Below are 18,775 nucleotides of genomic sequence, written 5' to 3'. Positions count from 1 at the left end.
GCGGCGATCAAAAGGGGTGGGGAATATTTTGTGTTTTCTTTTAAAAATCTGTTTCCGAAAATGATGGGGAAAATAATTGGGTTGGACCAATAAAGAACACTGTGATTCTATTCTGCTTTGACACACACCCCTCCCCAGTAAACAGTTCACTGGACTTAAAACGCGCTTGGGGTGAGGGATAGAACCGCTCAAATAATAAGTAGTTTAAAGGTGAATGCAACATTGTCATATGGTGAACACTTCACGGGTGTGTATATGGTATACCGAATATAATCTTTTGAGGAACGTACGTGGTGTATACGCAGCCGTGAAGGGTTGACGATCGGAAGGTCACGACAGTCTCAACGATAAGGTGTCCTCGGGGGATAAATGCAGCATAATTATGATCTATATAATTTTCTGTGAAAATAATGATTAAAATACAATATACCGACATATTTTATAGACAAATAAAGAGAGAAAACATTTCGTGTGTTTGATTACTGCAGCGTGACGTCTTTTATGTAGATGTTAATGGTGCATTGGGATACTGGCAGCAGATGGGAAAGTATCAATGCAGCTGTGCGTCCAAGTCCAAATTCAATTTAGCGCAGTCAGACATTCAGGTCTCAGATAACCTAGAGACCTCCTCCGTGGTATAGTGCCAGAGCGGAAGGTCGTGGGTTCGATCCCCGGCCGCATCATACCAAAATACGTTTAAAGATAGCATTTGTTGTTACCCTGCCTGGCGCTCGGCATTAAGTGAGTGAGCATGTATGGTTTTACGCCGCTTTTAGCAATATTCCAGCAATATCATGGCGGGGGACACCATAAATGGGCTTCACACATTGTACCCATGTCGGGAATCGAACCCGGGTCTTCAGCACCGACGAACGCTTTAACCGCTAGGCTACCCGACCGTCGCTGTTCGGCATTAAGGGGCTAAAACAAGGGCTCTTCGGGTCCCAGTCAGTATACTGCGCTGGAGTTGGGTATTCGTGTTAAACTGCTGCATGGTATCTCAGTGGGCTGGCACTACAAAATCGACATTAGTCCTGACTATATATAGTACATATAGCATACGGACGCACGCACGCGCGCGCGATATAAGTGCAATGATCTGGGCGCGACGATAAACACGAATTCACCACTTCGCCCTACATTGAAAACATAGTAAGTCTCTCTCCTCTCCTTATTATCGCCATAACTACTTACTTTTATTACAAAAGGACACGCCAACTACACTATATCATAATCGGATATTTCCCATTTTAAGAATCTCCGATGAAGATGTACCTTACTTACCATAAGTAGCAATATTCCAGCAATATCACGGCGGGGACACCAGAAATGGGCTTCACACATTGTACCCATGTGGGAATCGAACCCGGGCCTCAGGCGTGACGAGCGAACGCTTTAACCACTAGGCTACTCCATCGCCCCACTTACCATAACCATGTTCCCTTCAACAATGCATTGTAATCATTAAGTCCTTGAGCTGAATGAACTACATTCATATTGTGTATACATCGTGGGAAGGGAAGAACTTGTATTTATTTTGCAGTCCCTAGTTATTGACATGTACTCTACAGGTTTATCTCTCAATAGATGCGTATAGAACGTTTCATATAACGGTAAACCGTCTGCTATATTTACCGAAAGAAAAGTATGACTCAGTTGTTACAAGTAGTTTAAGCATTGATTTCGACCAAAACGTGTCCAGCCAAGCAATAACAGTTTTTCGACACGATTTTGTGTCACGATTATCGGTGCCCAGATGCATATTGCAGTAATTGATATAGAAGAAGATTATTGTTGTTGGCATCATGTATTATGTTAAATATAAGCATTGTAAGCGGGTGTGTTTGCGTAAAATAACAGCCAACGTGACCTCCTTAAGCCACTAAAATGTTTTTAAAAGCAAAATGTATGTGTTAAATAAAAACAGTATTAGACGCTAAAACAAACATCTTCATGAATCTTCATGACGTGTGGTATCTATCTCTCTCTCTCTCTCTCTCTCTCTCTCTCTCTCTCTCTCTCTCGCTCTCTCTCTCTCTCTCTCTCGTGGGCAGTACGTATATAGTGTCATAATAAACTGCTATGGTTTGTGAAAATAGAGAGGCAAAACAAACTCAACCGCTGTCTGGTTTCAATGTCGTGTAAGCCTCATGCATGTATCTACAATGAATGGCGTGTATAATTCATGAGGTTAGATAAACTTAGACAATTTGTATGTATATAAACTGTATGCTTTACATGATATACCAGATATACATCATTACCTATTATCATTAACAGTCCATGATATATTTTGTTATTCTGTATAGGGTATACTTATCTGTATAAATCATTTAATATTTCTTTTATATATGCACGTGTATAGATTTGTAGGGCTATTTAATGACGACAATGTTAATGCAACTTACAAAATTCGAATAATTTTCACATCGACAATAAAATACATTTCAAAATAACAATGTCATCAAATGAACATACGCTTTACTGACGAAGAAGCTATAATCATATTGATGTAATTAGACTGTCGAGTCGTGCTGTCTACATGCATACAGACAGTCATTGAAGCCTAACATGCATCTCTATTGTGTTGACACAGAGGGTGTTACATGCTTATTTATTGTTTAGCTAAGTCAGTACTTAATTGTTTTATGACATACGATAAGCTGGGTCATCTCAGTCGCTTGCACAATGCCATATTGTATATATGGCCGAAGGGCATGTGCGATCGTGTATATATCAATACCGACCTGGGCAATGTACACAGTATATGAAAAGAACACAAGTTCCACTAAGGTCGAATTTTGCAACACACCTTGTAGTGATATCGCATCTATATTCAGCAATTGAACAAAAGGTATAGTTATATGTATGTTTCCTTCTATATGCCATTGTTTACGTCGTGATATAGATTTTAAAGAATCTGCCGAGCAAAAGAAAGTATACATCCATGTTTGATTGATGGTGTCAAAAAATGAAACAGACAAGAAAAGTTTACTCGATAGGGATATATTTGAAACGGGTATCATAGTTTGTTTGTTTGTGTTTCAGCACCTGTTTTCAGGCTTCTAACGGTTAGATAATGTTTGTATTTTTTTTGTCAAATCCAATTCTCCACTGTATACTATCTTTTCCTCGGTAGTTTATTTTCAAAGCTGTGTTTTTAACCCACCCAATGTTGGCAAAAGATAATGGCTGATAAGGCAATACATTCACATTTTCAAAGCTTAAACAATATTGAATACACTGATAAAACCCACATTGATGCAAATGTCTGTGTTTATTGAAACTTACACACACATATATATATAGCATACGTACACTATGCTGTGCGATATTTGTTTATCTTTGGTACAGATTAATTTGTATCAAATCTTCCTCTATGTCGACTTTAAGAAAGTTTTCAAACCGTATTACCGATGTCGTAAATGGATAACAGTAATTACAGCATCTTCATATACATTCATTAAAATGTTGCCCAGTGCAATATAAACTTATACAAGTCAAAAGAAGTTAAGGATCACGATTCTTTCAGTACCATGTATAGTTAATCTGGCATATGTCATGTCCTCAACTTATTTTGAGTAGCATATATCAGTTGCATACTTACTGTTCCTAACTAATTCGAAACCAAATCAATTATATGGATTCACCAATGGACGACAGGCTATGTTTTAGACCATTTTCGGCAGAAATATACATTTAAAATGTCGAACGTTAATATATACTTAAGCTATACGTAAAACTGATGTGATTACTTTATTTGGTAGGACCCGCTGTTGCCACGCTAGTCGTGTAACAATTTGAAGAAACATTTAGGACCTCATGCATACATGAATATTGAATATGTATATAAATGGGTATAATTTTGACGACAGGTGAAGCTCGTACGTCGTTGTGATGAAGTTAACAGCTGTTACTGACGTGGGAGTTGTCACACAGATGATGTAAGTCATGAAGTTTGCATTATTACGCCGATTAACCGAGAAATTGTACATATTAGATTTTTTTTTATTTGTAATAGCCTATATTACGTCATGGTGTATTTTCATTAACTAATCCTTTCAAGAAAACAATCTTGTCATTTTATTTTTTTATCACTTTATAGCGATATGGTACAGGTTCACATATGAGGAGAAAATAGTTATCTTCAGAAAAAAAACCGATATTACGTCACTGTTGTCTAAATACGTGTCAATTTTACAAATGTCGAAAGATTATGTCAGATGAAGAGCCCGCCGTCAGCCACACTGATGATTCGTCAAAAGTCGCCATATTCCGTGGGAACAGTTCTCCCGGAGCATGACGTGTCCGCGAATAATAAATTCATTAATGTACACAACAAAAGTGATGACGTAGTACGCAAGTACACATGGCATAGTAAAAAGCGGAAAGTGAATCATTGGCAGGTGTTGACGAATGTAATATTAACTTATTATTGGAAATAGAAACCACAAGAATCCACACATTGGGCTGCGAGGTGAGTGTGGTACGTTTCGTAGCAATTAACACCGCGATCTCACAATATAACGGCGAAATCTGACAAGGTTGCACTGACCGTTCTCCAACCGCTGCGATCAGGTGATTTCACTATAACGCATGTTGGAGGGCTGAGGGCAGTACACCCTCGGCAGAAGGACTATACCCTGGACCTGCTATCTCCGCGAGGTTATCGTACTTGTACAACGTTTGACAGGTGCCAACTTGGTCTAATTTCGTCGCATTGACCTTTGATAAAGTAGTTTTGTTTGGAGATAATGACAAAGTCGAAATATTGACCGAATTCATAGTTTATATTAGTGATCATATCCTTTAGTTTCATTAGATCTGTAGTTCTACCATCGGTGAGCTCTGTACTTACTGTTATGAGAAAACGGGAAGGCACGAATGGTTGGACTGTCTCTGTGTTGTGTCTAGTTATCAACAGTTACCACAATGATTTCTACAAGAAAGTAAGAACTTTTTCAGTGATGCTGTCACCAGGAAGTACTGGTTTTAGGTCCTATACTAAACAAATCAGTATGTTGTAGATGGTTTACCCTGGGCTGAAATGGGTACCAAAATCAATACTTTAGTATCTATTAGTAATTAACTTGCCGAGGCTGCATCTGCAAGTCCCAAGTTTGCAAAGCAAACAAGTATAGGAATTAAGGTACTGGGACACACGAGACTCCCTAAAAGTTTTAAATAAGAAAATGGAATTTCAAGTCAACATGCCTATTTATGTCACAATTGTGCATTAATTCCTCATTTCATGTAAGATTACCATTTTGTAAAGTAATATTCAGAAAGTCGTTCACTCTAACTCAATTGTTAAATATTTCACTTTAGTTTTTAAGAAATAACACTTTGGGAAAACATATGTGACAGGGAAACTTTTTCTTTTATCAAACAGTCGAAACATTTTATACGTCATCTTTCAAATGAATCACCATGTCTGTTTAACTGTGAATTGTATTAACAAATATTTCTTCCACCAACTGTACTTTTCTGGCAGCTCCCGTTTGTGTCATAATTAGAATGTGTTTGTCGGTGTTTGAGCCTGACTTAAACCTTCTTCCAGCTGGTTAAAGAAGCCTTTAAAAATTAATAGATTAAAGTTGTTGTTTTTAAATATCCGATGAAGGAAAATGCAATTTGTGGAATTTCAAATGTACCTTCACCATTATTAGGATGCATGGAGTGTTTTAGTTTTCCATAGAATTTTCAATGATCAAATTAATTTTATTTTGTGTTTATACTTTGTTGCTTCACAGTTGATACTTGATAAGAACTTTTTAAAACAGATATGATATATTTCTTAAATTTAGAAAGCCAGTAGAATCTACCTTTGTAGTAAAACAGATCGAGTTGATATTGTGTCTTTCCGCCAACACTTGACAAGGAAGAAATACAGTTGTATCTAAGAGCAGTATCTTCTGACAGTTAGAAAAATTGCTTAAGTGGAGCGGCTGTTTTCTGCAATGGCTGCTAAGAAATGGAAATAATGATAACGAGAAAGGGAGATAACTCTCGAGTACTCAAGTAAAAATTGACTTCTCGAGTAGTTATCAAACTTGACACATACTCAAGTACTCAGGTAACCATTTCAACCCTTGCTGTATCTAGTTCATAATGGGGAGGTGACTTATGACTGTGCCTCAAATTCAAACTTCACCATGAAGCTTCTACAGAAGTGGACACTCTCCATGGTCACCGATTCGATCCCTGGCCCCCTATTTATATACTGTACCAAAAGTCTGTAAAAGATGGTACTTGTTGTTGCCCTGCCTGGTACTTGTTGTTGCCCTGCCTGGTGTTCTTAAAGACATAAAGCAAGGACTGGTCTACTCGGAGTCTGTATACCGTGTCTTAGTGGGGTCTTATGTTAAACTGCGGCATGGTATCTCATTGAATGATATAAGTCCAGGCTAGTACAAGCAGCTACACACTTGAATGCACATCGCTTCCTAAGTGCAATAATCTTGAATGCGATGTTTACCTCCATTTCACCTTAAGCTTTACTGATTACAAGAATATGTATATGATGTATAAGAATTCATCTTGCATTAATGACTGTGTTGTCTTCTTTCTGCGTAGCCATGTATAACAGCAAGTGAGTTCTTCCCATGTTCATACACATCTTTGTTTCCTATAGTTTACATGCTTCAGGCTTGGGCTGTGCTGGTGTTCCTAGCTGTGGTAACCATATCTATATCCTGCTCCCTATAAACACATTTGATTTATCTTCTTGTTCCACAGAGCTATAGGCTGTTCCATATTTTATTTGGGCTTTATTTTGTATCACTTGGGTTACATTCTTTTTCACAAACCTTCAGTTCATGAAATAAATACTAAATAAAATCAGACTCTTCATATATTACTTTTGTAAGGATATAGATTCTGTGGGTGTTGGAGAGACAAAAGATAATTCAAATTTTCCTTTTTCCTTCAGGCATTTTCTAAATGTGACAGAAATGTTAAAACTTTACTGTGTTTACATGGGGACATGAAGCTATGAATGGTATTTAAGAAAAAACTTACTGGTCATTGAGCATGTACCATTTGTCACAATCAGCTAGCTCAGACAGGGACGCGAGGGTGATTTTTACAAACTTGATTATCTAACTCAGGGTTATTAAAGACAGCTTTAAGGTGGATTTGTTTTCAACATTCCTAATTTTTAGATTTGGCAGATCTGTAAACCAAAAATTTGAATGCTTTAGTATTTATGACATCTTCCTGAGGCAAGGGTGTTAACTGACTACAATAGTCCAGTTTCCACCCTTGTTGAACTACACTAGAATTTCATGGCTCTATTGTAGTGCTACCAGTGGCTGTTATGAGTTATGTCCCTTCTGTGTCCCTCCCACTGACCAGATCAGATTCCACCTCTCATATTACTTGCATTTGCTTCAAACAAAAAATACGGTGCCCAGTCAAGACAATCTGATCAATAATCAAGATCTGTATTATGATATTGTGTCTTACCTCGCAAAGTGCATCAAATCATTTGAGCACCTTGATTAAAAACATGAAATGATTTGGAAAATATCTGTCGACGCCCAGTTGACGGTACACATGCTTTGCAAACCCTGCAGAAGTAAAATCTGCACATTGAAATCCATGTTATTCACGAACTTGATTTCTAGTTCGTTGGGTGATATTGTGTCTTACCTCGCAAAGTGCATCAAATCATTTGAGCACCTTGATTAAAAACATGAAATGATTTGGAAAATATCTGTCGATGCCCAGTTGACGGTACACATGCTTTGCAAACCCTGCAGTGAAATCTGCACATTGAAATCCATGTTATTCACGAACTGGATGTCTAGTCTGTTGGGCGATTTTGATTGGACTATGCATAAAATTGTTAGTCCAGCCAAAATGTAACTCTGGAATTCCAGCCTAGTTCGGCAAGGGTGGAAACTGGATTTTTTAGTCAGTTAGCTCCCTTGCCTCGGGAAGATGTATTTATAAATAGTGATGCATGTACCGGTATTGCTTCATCACTGGTGCTTCCCTCACAGGTGCTGTGGTCATGTCTATGTCATGAGAGGCAGTTACATTAGAGGGGCGGTCGGGTAGCCTTGTGGTTAAAGCGTTGGCTTGTCACACCAAAGACCTGGGTTTGAATCCCAACATGGGTACAATGTGTGAAGCCCATTTCTGGTGTCCCCCGCCATGATATTGCTGGAATATTGCTAAAAGCAGCGTCAAACTAAACTCACTCACTCACTCACTCACTCACTCAGTTACATTAGAGTGAGTGAGTGAGTTGGGTTTAATGCCTCTTTTAACAGTATTCCAGTTATATCATGGCATGTCAACTGGGACGAGTCCAAATTTAGTACCCGTGTACTCATCCCCCTATTACCCGACCCTACCCTGGTACCCACTGTAGGTCTCAAGAGATACAAAATGTCCGATTGGGAATTTTATTTTACCACAGCACTTGCTGTGTATTTAGATACATGTATTAAACGATCTGGTCATGCATACACTGAAGTTGACTTAAGTTATATCTTTAGTCAACTATATGAAAAGTCAGAAGAAATGATCTTTAGTCAACCATCTAAAAAGTCAGAAGGAATTGGTGTATAGTCAGAAAGAAATGCGAACATTAGTGACTTGTAGTGTAACCATAGAGTTCTAGATAATTTTTGTCATTAAACCATATATCACATGATTAACCACGGGTACCCAGGTACCCGAGTTACCCGTCCCAGCCCTAATGTGAACCTGTGCTGATGCAGGTGGAGTGGGTTGAATAGGTCTTCATCAATCCATGCTTGCCATAAAAGGCAATTACTGTATTCGACGTAATAAGCGCCCCTCTCTAATAAGCGCCCACGGCGACATTTGCTAAGATATTGGCTATTGAACAATCCCAGTCAGCACCCCTTCCGATTGATCAATGTACACAAGACTTATTTATTCGCGTATAATATGCACTCGTGTGTTTTACGCACCCTTAATTATGGGCATTTAATTCTGGAAAAATATATCTGTCGTACATAAACATTTCAGGCTGTCAGCATAAACCACGAAATTTATCTTTCAACTCTGTTTTTTCCACCAAAATAACATTCTAATAAGAGCCCCCTATTTCTAATTTTGAGAGCGCCCTAGGCGCTTATTACGTCGAATACGGTATGCTTGTCGTAAGAGACGACTAAGGGGATCGAGTGGTCAGGCATGCTGATTTGGTTGGTGCATGTCATCGTAGCCCAATTGCGTGGATCGATGCTCATGATGTCACTCACTGGATTGTCTCTTCCAGACTCGATTATTTACAAACTGCCTTCATACAGCTGCAATATTGCTGAGTGCGGCGTTAAACAACAAACAAAAAATTATAAGTAAATTAAAACATTTTCCTCATTCAATTTGCTAACTGTGAATCAAGTTGTGTTTGTGGTGATCATTTACAGACAGCCTACTGAGGCAGTAGATCATGACGTGATAGATGTATCAGATATAAAATGGTTTGGGTTGTAACCTAATGTCATGTTTGCAGGAGGAAAATGGCGAGCCGGAAACGGGATAGGAATGGAGAAGTCATAGCAGACAACGTCGAATTGAAAAGGCCGGTGAGTGTTGTCTTCAGTCCTGTTGGAAGATAAACTCAGGACCAGGGGTCCGGAAACGGTCTTATGCGCCGGGCATGTCCGATTGGGAATCTCAAATGTCCAATTTAAAATATTGCTTACCGGACTTTTAAAAAACAAACAACGCTACCTTCGGGGTGCAAATAATTGATGAACGTTATCGTATCCTTTCAACGACTTCAGGTGAATAAACAGGCATCCAGTCAAGACTTTGCTAGGTTTCAAACTGGATGCGTCCAATATACAGCACCAATAGCACCCACAAATTTGATAATACATTATGTTAAGCTACGTTGTAACAAGGCTGTAACCATGGTAACCCATATAATATAATAAGCTGTAACCATGGGAACAGAACCCTGTTGGGATTCCAGGTTAGAATTGGTCCCCAAGCAATGTATGCTGGATGTAAGAGGTGAGTTAATGGTGAGGTGAGGTGAAATGGGGTTTAACGTCGCGTCCAAGATTATTGCACTTATATAGCGACGTGCATGCATGTGTATGTATGTGTGTGGCTGCTTGTACTAGTCCGGACTGATGTCGATTTATAGTGCTAGCACACTGAGATACCATTCCATAGTTTAACATGAATACCCCACTCAGACACAGTATACTGACTCCGAGCCGACCAGTCCTTGTTTTAGCCCCTTAATGCCGAGCGCCAGACAGGGTAACAACAAGTACCATCTCTTAGGTGAGTTAATAGATCAGGTTGCCTGGCAAGGTGACTTTGTTGATGGTGTGGCTTGATGCTTACAATATCAATCACTGGATTGCTTGGTCCAGAGTGGGTTATTTACAGACATACAACATTGCTGAAATATTGCTGATTGCTAAAACAGTAAACATTGGTATCAACGCTCTTTTTGTTTTCTTTTGTAGAAGAATATTGTGATCACTGTCCAGTGGCATACACTATTTTTGGAATCATAAATTATGCTATATTTGCTTTACCCATTCCCACGGTAGCTTCACTGTGGATGGAATGTATGTCGCCATCTCCATCCCTCTCATCATCAACCTGACACAGTGGTTATCTCACTCACCAGTTTGAGTCAACAACCAACTATGAATGCTTCTTCAGCATTTAGAATTACTTCACAATTGCAACCTAGTTTTGGAGCAAGCCCTCGATATACTTCATTGAATTGGGAGACTGTTATAAATTCACTGCTAGAAAAATTAATAATTTGCCAGGGGGGGAATAAGGGGCTTGCTCAGGGGCTGATATTCGGCCTACAGCAAATGTCTGTCAAAATTCCCAAATAGGAACTTATAAATTCCCAGTTCATGTTGATATGGTTATCTAATGTTATGGCTTTGTCGAGGTAACTTGTGTTTCACTGATAACAGGACCAATAGAGACAAACAGGTTTTAGGATTAGTTTGTATTATTGCATTGATTGCAGTGTTAAAATACCTCCGAATTTAGGAAAATAAGAACTTAAACAAAATACCAATTTTGAACAAAATAATTATTTTTATCCCAATTTGCCTGGAAAGGGCTCTTAGTTTAGTCAGCTGGAGTAGTTTATGAATGTAGATTCTCCCTACATCTTAATTTTTAGCATAAGGGTTACGACAGGGATACTATATGTTTTGATTGTGTTTGAGACAGCACACAAAAGTCAAATCTTGAACAGGCCACTTGTTTCAGTGGTGTATTTTAACCAGGCATCAACTTGGCTCATGACGTGATAAAACATGGCATGATACATTGTTACAAAGAAAAAAAATCTTATTGCCCCTGTATTGTAATTTGTATTGAGCAACTATTATATGCAGGAATGTGTCACATCTGCCTGTCTCATTTTGATATGAACAGCTGGTAGGGTAGACAGGTGGTTAAAGCATTCCATTGTCAATTCAAAGACGGTTGAATAGAGTGTGAGATATTACCTGTATACAAAGATTTGAAATACTAATGAGTATGTATCATAATACATTTGGAAAATATGGGTACCGTATCCGATGTAATAAACACCCAGGTCGCTCTCAAAATTAGAAATAGGGAGCCCTTATTGGAATATTATTTTGGTGGAAAAAAAACAGAGTTGAAAGATACCTTTCGTGGTTTATGCTGACGGCCTGAATTGTTTATATATGACAGATATATTTTTCCAGAATTTAATTGCCCATAATTAAGGGTGCATATAACACACGAGTGAGTATTATACATGAATAAATAAGTCTTGTGTACATTGATCAATCGGAAGGAGTGCTAATTGGGATTGTTCACTAGCCAATTTATTAGCAAATATTGCCGTGGGCGTTTATTAGAGCGGGGCACTTATTATTCCGTATACGGTATATTGCGTTTATCAAAATCATGCATATTTTCTTCTTGTTGGCAAAGTTTACATGAGTGACAAGTCGAGTCAAATATATGAGATTCAGAAATAAGCAAGTGATTTCCGTGATCGAAAAAGTGAAACTATTTGTGACCAGCTTCCTATATATTATGTGTCTGTTACGCATGCGTTGTAACCATAGCAACATGCAACAAAATGGCAGACAACTACGAAGTTGTCAAATATATGCCGGAAAAGTCCAATGTATTGGCCAATTTCGTTCTTAAGAAAGGAAATTTAAGATAACATTGTTGTGTGCAAAATCTGTGATTATTTTGTGAAATAAATTTAATGATGCACATATATCGACATCATCCACTGAAAATGTGATGTAGTGCAAGTATTCATGAACTTCATGAATGCATGCAATATTTTGTGGTACATAAGTGCAATAAATTGCAACATGAAAGTCAGGCCAATACCTATGACTACGAGTGAAACCCATTCATGGTTTCTCTCCTGATATAACACAGCATCTTCCCAAGGCAAGAGTTAACTGACTGTAAAAGTCCAGTTTCCACCCTTGCCGAACTAGGCTGGTATTATGGAGTTACATTTTGGCTGGACTAACGAGTCTATGCATAGTCCAATCAAAATCGCGCCCAGAAATTGAAATCCGGTTCGTAAGTGTCATGAGATTTCGGTTGACTGCAGGATTTGCAAAGCATGTGCTCGCTAACTCGTTGTCAACAGATATTTTCTAAATCTTTTCATGTTTTTAATCAAGGTGCTCACGTGATTTGATGCATTTCGCGATGTAAGACTCGTTTTATCACAATATAGATCTGTATTATCGATCAGATCGTCTTGACTGAGCGCCACCGTTTTGTTTGAAGCAAATGCAAGCGATACAAGAGGTTGAATCTGATTGGTCAATCGGAGAGGCATAGAAAGTACATAACTCGTAATAGCCACTGGTGGCGCTACGATCGAGCCCAGGAATTCCAGCCTAGTTCGGCAAGGGTGGAAACTGGACTTTTAAAGTCAGTCTTGCCTCGGGAAGATGATAACACAGCTGCAACACAAGCAACATCATTTACAACCCACTCTTAACTTCAAGCCAAATGCATCAGTTCTTCTTCATAGGATTGCCAAACAGCCAAGGCCCCTTTCTGTCCTCTAAAACGGAAGATACCTATCAAAACTTGAGTAGTCTATAATTGTTTAGTGCATAATGTATGAGAATAAATAAGTCTTGTGAACATTGATCAATCGGAAGGGGTGCTGATTGGGATTGTTCACTAGCCAATATATTAGCAAATACCGCAGTGGGGGCTTTTTAGAACGGGGCGCTTATTACGTCGAATACAGTATCTATTCTTATTAAGAATCCCTGATACAAAAAGCGAGAGTTGCACCCAGGGAAGTGCAACTGTCTTGCTGCTTGAAATTCATGTACAAAATCAGTGATAGTCGACTGGTCATCCTGCCTATGTTAATAGATCATTATAGTGTCATAGCAGATTATATGGGACGACCTTTGTCTGAATGAATATTTAATTCCTAAAGCTAACTACCATGTAGCCATGGCATGAATATCATTATACGTCTAATATCACTTAATTGCCGTTACTTGTGAGATGCTAATCCCCATTGTATCGTGTATTGACTGTCAGCCATCCTGAATGAACTGTGCAACTGTCACTTTCCATTATTAATGGAAATAAAATTAAAATAAATTTATGACTTATCCCTGTCAGATGACACTGGAAAGGTTACTCTTGGCCAAGAGACGACAACAAGACAGTATTACCCTTGGCAGAGCTCCAGATAAGATGCGTATCTGCATAAAATACGCATCAGAAATGCAGAAATACGCTGTGAAATAAAATTCAAGCGTATCAAATACGCAACGAACATTACAGATACGCTACAAAAATAAAACTTGTGCATATCATCAAAATATTTTGAAGTAACCCTGCGTATTCGATAAGTGAATCAGCAACTTATTTTAAAATTATAAACGGGCATTCCGTCAACCTTGCCAAACTCCACAATGACAGTTACATCATGATCATTTGACATCACACTTTCTTGTGGAAGTATCGCAGTATTTTTGAGTCCTATAAAGCTCTCGAACCCACACGACACCAGTTTGCAGGGACTAGATGAATAGTGTTTTTAAATATTTAACTTAAATACCCACATGTGTAAAAACTAGTGGGTAACAGAAATTTGAATACCCAGATAGAATTACTGATACCCAATGATTTTAAAATGCATGGGTAAAATACCCACAACACCAAACACTTATCTGGAGCTCTGCCCTTGGCCTAGCTGGGGTTAGACTTGGTGCTCCAGAAACCGGCGCCAGTCCTATAGTCCTTGCCAAACTGACCAATAGTAAAAGGATCAAGGACTGGTACTAGTAGAAACTTTAGTCGATATACCACACCCGCAGCAGGCAGAAGTTTCCGTTCCTGGTTTGTAGTTGAAGTGTGCATAGTTACCTCACAATATCCCAGGAATAATCATCATTCTTTGTTTATTGTTTTCACCTGATATTACAGAAAAACACCGTCCTTAATCCAAAATTCCAACCTCAATGTGATCTTGACAGTGACCTTGACATTCTTTAAACGTTCAGAAGTTGCAACAACTTCCAAACTTCGGGATGTTGCAAGTAAAGATGCCTGACAATAAATGATGCCTCAAACATGACCTTGACCTTGTGTCAGGATTTTTTAAAATACATGTAAAAATGAAGTGTCAGTGTTACCTCTGGCTTCTTCTTGGAGGTGACTGCCGCCGCGGCAAACATGCTCTTGATGTCGCTCTTGGGCTTGGTCCCTGGACGCACAATATTCTTGTGTTTCTTGTCCGTTTTTTTCTTAGCTGAAGGGATTCAATCATGTTTTTTTGGTCAATATGCATCCAACGCACCAACAATAACTAAATCAATTCCCCCACAACTCAGGGTTAGTAGGACTGGTAGAAATTTGCCCTTTTTAAGGGTTTTGCTCTATGTTATCATTATAAGGACTAGTGGTCAAAAGTTTCTAACGCTGCCAACACCACTACCACTATGTGCTGGCCTGGCAGATAGTGCTTCTTTATATATCTACATGTATGAAGCAAACTTTTATACAGCGCAGGCTTATGTGTCCATGAACCAGACACCTTGGATATAGGAATATGCAAATAATCATGTTCGATGTCACGTGTCTGTAACCCATGCAATATGTGCGTTGTTAATAATATTTAGTGTTTCTAAATACTCAAATATCAAATGAATTATTAACACAGCTTGTTTCAATCTGCTATAACAGTGCAGTATATATACATGTCATTACTGAGTCTAGTCTGTGTTTATATTATGACATACATGTGAAAGATTATTTCATGATAATGAGGGGCGGTCGGGTAGCCTAGTGGTTAAAGCGTTCGCTCGTCACGCCGAAGACCCGGGTTCGATTCCCGACATGGGTACAATGTGTGAAGCCCATTTCTGGTGTCCCCCGCCGTGATATTGCTGGAATATTGCTAAAAGCGGCGTAAAACCATACTCACTCACTCACTCACTCACTCACTCATGATAATGATTGTGATAGTATGGTGAAATTTGGTCTGATTTAAGAAAAAATTATTTATTCATTATTTTCAAAAGTTGGTTTTATTTTTACGGACAATTATATCGCATCAATAATGCACTAAAAGTAATTGTTCATCCTGTTGGTTACATAGGTAGAACAAAATCATATAAATGTGTTCTTAAGTTGTATTATTCATGGATAGCCTGCTAGCCCAAGTCAGTTTTCCTAATGTTACGTTTTGTTTGTTTGTTACTTAAAGCCATACTCAGCATCATTCCAGTGATGTGACAGTGGTCTGTACCAAAGTTAGTTTGGACCAGACAATCCAGTGATTGACATCTTGAGCATCAATCTATGCAATTGGGATATGATCACATGCATCAACGACGTCAGTGAGGCTTACCTGGATATTAACGGGGTTACAAGCATGGGATGCTGCAGACCAATTCTAACCTGGGGTTACAAGCATGGGTTGCTGCAGACCAATTCTAACCTGGGGTTACAAGCATTGGTTGCTGCAGACCAATTCTAATCCAGGGGTTACAAGCATGGGTTGCTGAAGACCAATTCTAACCTGGGGTTACAAGCATTGGTTGCTGCAGACCAATTCTAACCCAGGGGTTACAAGCATGGGTTGCTGCAGACTAATTCTAGCATGGATCTTAACGGGGTTACAAGCATGGGTTGCTGCAGACTAATTCTACCCGGATCTTAACGGGGTTACAAGCATGGGTTGCTGCAGACCAATTCTAACACAGATCTTCATGGGGTTACAAGCATGGGTTGCTGCAGACCAATTCTAACACAGATCTTCATGGGGTTACAAGCATGGGTTGCTGCAGACCAATTCTAACCCAGATCTTAACGGGGTTACAAGCATGGGTTGCTGTAGACCAATTCTAACACGGATCTTCATGGGGCTACAAGCATTGGTTGCTGCAGACCAATTCTACCCGGATCTTCACAGGGGTCTAAGAGAATCAAGGTGGCTAGTAGAATGTTAAACCTTTTACTATTTGTTGTTTTATATATATAAATATATATATATATATATATATATATATATATATATATATATATATATCAGACTAGTGTAATGTTTCAGGTTATTATCAGGTGCTAATTATTTTCAGATATGTTCAATGGGGTCTGTGGATCGTGTTTTGAAAGTGGACTGACACACAGAACCTTATGTTATTGGTGTCTGTTTTCGATGTATGCAGTAGTTTGTGTCAGTTCAGTGCTGGCTGCTATTTGTGACAGAGGAGCCAGCTGCCCCAGTGGGTTGTCACAAGTGTATTATCCAGGCATTGATTTCCTGGATATATCATGTATATCGCATGTAGTGTATTTATTCCTAGTCCAGCATTTAAAAGACTTGGATGCCAGTTCTCACTCTTTATTATTGACTGTGACCTGATTTTGCTGGATATACTGTATTGTGTCCTGGTTTTACTGGACGTAAAACACAATGTCCTGCTTTTACCGGACATAAAATATTGTGTCCTGGTTTTACTGGGCGTAAAATATTGTGTCCTGGTTTTACTGGACGTAAAATATTGTGTCCTGCTTTTACTGCACGTAAAATATTGTGTCCTGGTTTTACTGGGTGAAAATATTGTGTCCTGCTTTTACTGGACGTAAAATATTGTGTCCTGGTTTTATTAGACATAAAATACTGCCTGGTTTTACTGGGTGTAAAATATTGTGTCCTGGTTTTACTGGACGTAAAATATTGTGTCCTGGTTTTATTGGACATAAAATACTGCCTGGTTTTACTGGGTGAAAATATTGTGTCCTGGTTTTACTGGACGTAAAATATTGTTTCCTGGTTTTATTAGACATAAAATACTGCCTGGTTTTACTGGGCGTAAAATATTGTTTCCTGGTTTTACTGGACGTAAAATATTGTGTCCTAGTTTTATTGGACATAAAATACTGCCTGGTTTTGCTGGGTGAAAAAATTGTGTCTGGTAAATATAAGTTTCACCCCCAAACCCACACACAGGTCTCTGTGGCTTTTACGGTATGTCATATTGTATCTATGGCCTTCGTTAACTTTACATTTTTTGCATCATCTGAAACGGCAAGGTCTCTAATAAAGGTATCTCAAGATAGTGCAAGGACCTTTGTTATAACGTGGCCCTAAGGGCTCCAGTCGGACAGTGATGACTGATGAGGGACAAGATAAGTTTCCATAATCTGTCTGCTCAACAATTTGACGTTGGGTTGATTGGAAACCACACAGTATTGATCTTATTGATTTGTCTTTTTCAGACGTGAATTAATTTTCATTGCATGATTCGTTATCGTGAATTTTATCTTTGGAGTGTGATCGTCGAAAACCAGCACAACCCTGTTCCTAGTGTCATGGGTGGCAATGAATGCTTCAAATAGTGCCTCGTTATCTCCCGTCACCAGTTTCCTCCCTCGGATGTTATGCAACAAACACTTAATGAGTGGTAGCCTTATTGACGTTGTTGCCTGTGCAGAAGTTCCTCGAACCAAGGTGTATTGATTGACTGTACATTCCACAGTCCGATCAGCCTAGAGGAGTTCGTGTTCGTGATTATGTCGGATGTGTCGACCGTGTCTGATATGTTTCAGCAAATAAGCCATGAGACATGCACACCATAACAGTCACAGAATGACAATGGTAAAGCAATTGGAACTATTTTGGTGTGATGATTTGTATGTGGATCTGTTTTGTTGTGATAACCCAGTCAATGGGAATGTATGCAGAGCTCCAGATAAGCTGTTGTGGGTATTTTACCCATGCATTTTAAAATCATTGGGTATCAGTAATTCTATCTGGGTATTCAAATTTCTGTTACCCACTAGTTTTTACGCATGTGGGTGTTTAAGTTAAATATTTAAAAACACTATTCATCTAGTCCCTGCAAACTGGTGTCGTGTGGGTTCGAGAGCTTTATAGGACTCAAAAATACCACGATACTTCCACAAGAAAGTGTGATGGCAAATGATCATGATGTAACTGTCATTGTGGAGTTTGGCAAGGTTGACAGAATGCCCGTTTATTTTTTCAAAATAAGTTGCTGATTTGCTAATCGAATACGCAGGGTTACTTCACAATATTTTGAAGATACACACTAGTTTGTTTTTTTTGTAGCGTATCTGTAATGTTCGTTGCGTATTTGATACGCTTGGAAAATTGAAAAATGAAAATTACAATTGGTTTCTAATGAAATTTTTCATCAAATCTACAGTTGACATAGCTCTAAATTGAAACTACAGGTTTAGGGCTAAATTAAGCTTCAGTAGTATTATATGTTTTCAAAATGAT

The 18,775-nt window shown here is 38.7% G+C and overlaps 2 protein-coding genes across 4 annotated transcripts in view; one reads left to right on the top strand and one right to left on the bottom strand.

The window, feature by feature from the left end:
• The window catches only part of LOC124116171 (DNA polymerase alpha catalytic subunit-like), an 84,532-nt gene extending 69,765 nt beyond the window's left edge, over positions 1–14,767 (bottom strand). Inside the window, exon 1 of the mRNA XM_048387142.1 lies at positions 14,658–14,767. Within this exon, the coding sequence (XP_048243099.1) occupies positions 14,658–14,699 (42 nt within the window). The 5' untranslated portion in view covers positions 14,700–14,767. The remainder of the gene's footprint in view (positions 1–14,657) is intronic.
• LOC124116173 (choline-phosphate cytidylyltransferase B-like) overlaps positions 4,353–18,775 on the top strand; it is a 38,011-nt gene continuing 23,588 nt past the window's right edge. The window contains exons 1-2 of one of the 3 annotated variants that reach the window (XM_048387144.1): positions 4,353–4,477; positions 9,497–9,569. In XM_048387144.1, coding sequence (XP_048243101.1) covers positions 9,504–9,569 — 66 coding nt within the window. In that variant the 5' untranslated portion in view covers positions 4,353–4,477; positions 9,497–9,503. Of the gene's footprint in view, positions 4,487–4,846; positions 4,950–9,496; positions 9,570–18,775 lie in introns of those variants that run through there. The other 2 variants (XM_048387145.1, XM_048387143.1) reach the window with 2 other exon arrangements.

This window comes from Haliotis rufescens, unplaced genomic scaffold (assembly GCF_023055435.1).
Source record: "Haliotis rufescens isolate VD_foot unplaced genomic scaffold, xgHalRufe1.0.p SCAF_67, whole genome shotgun sequence".
NCBI lineage: Eukaryota > Metazoa > Mollusca > Gastropoda > Lepetellida > Haliotidae > Haliotis > Haliotis rufescens.
Note: the sequence above shows the minus strand (reverse complement) of the source record. Positions and strands in the feature narration are given on the sequence as shown.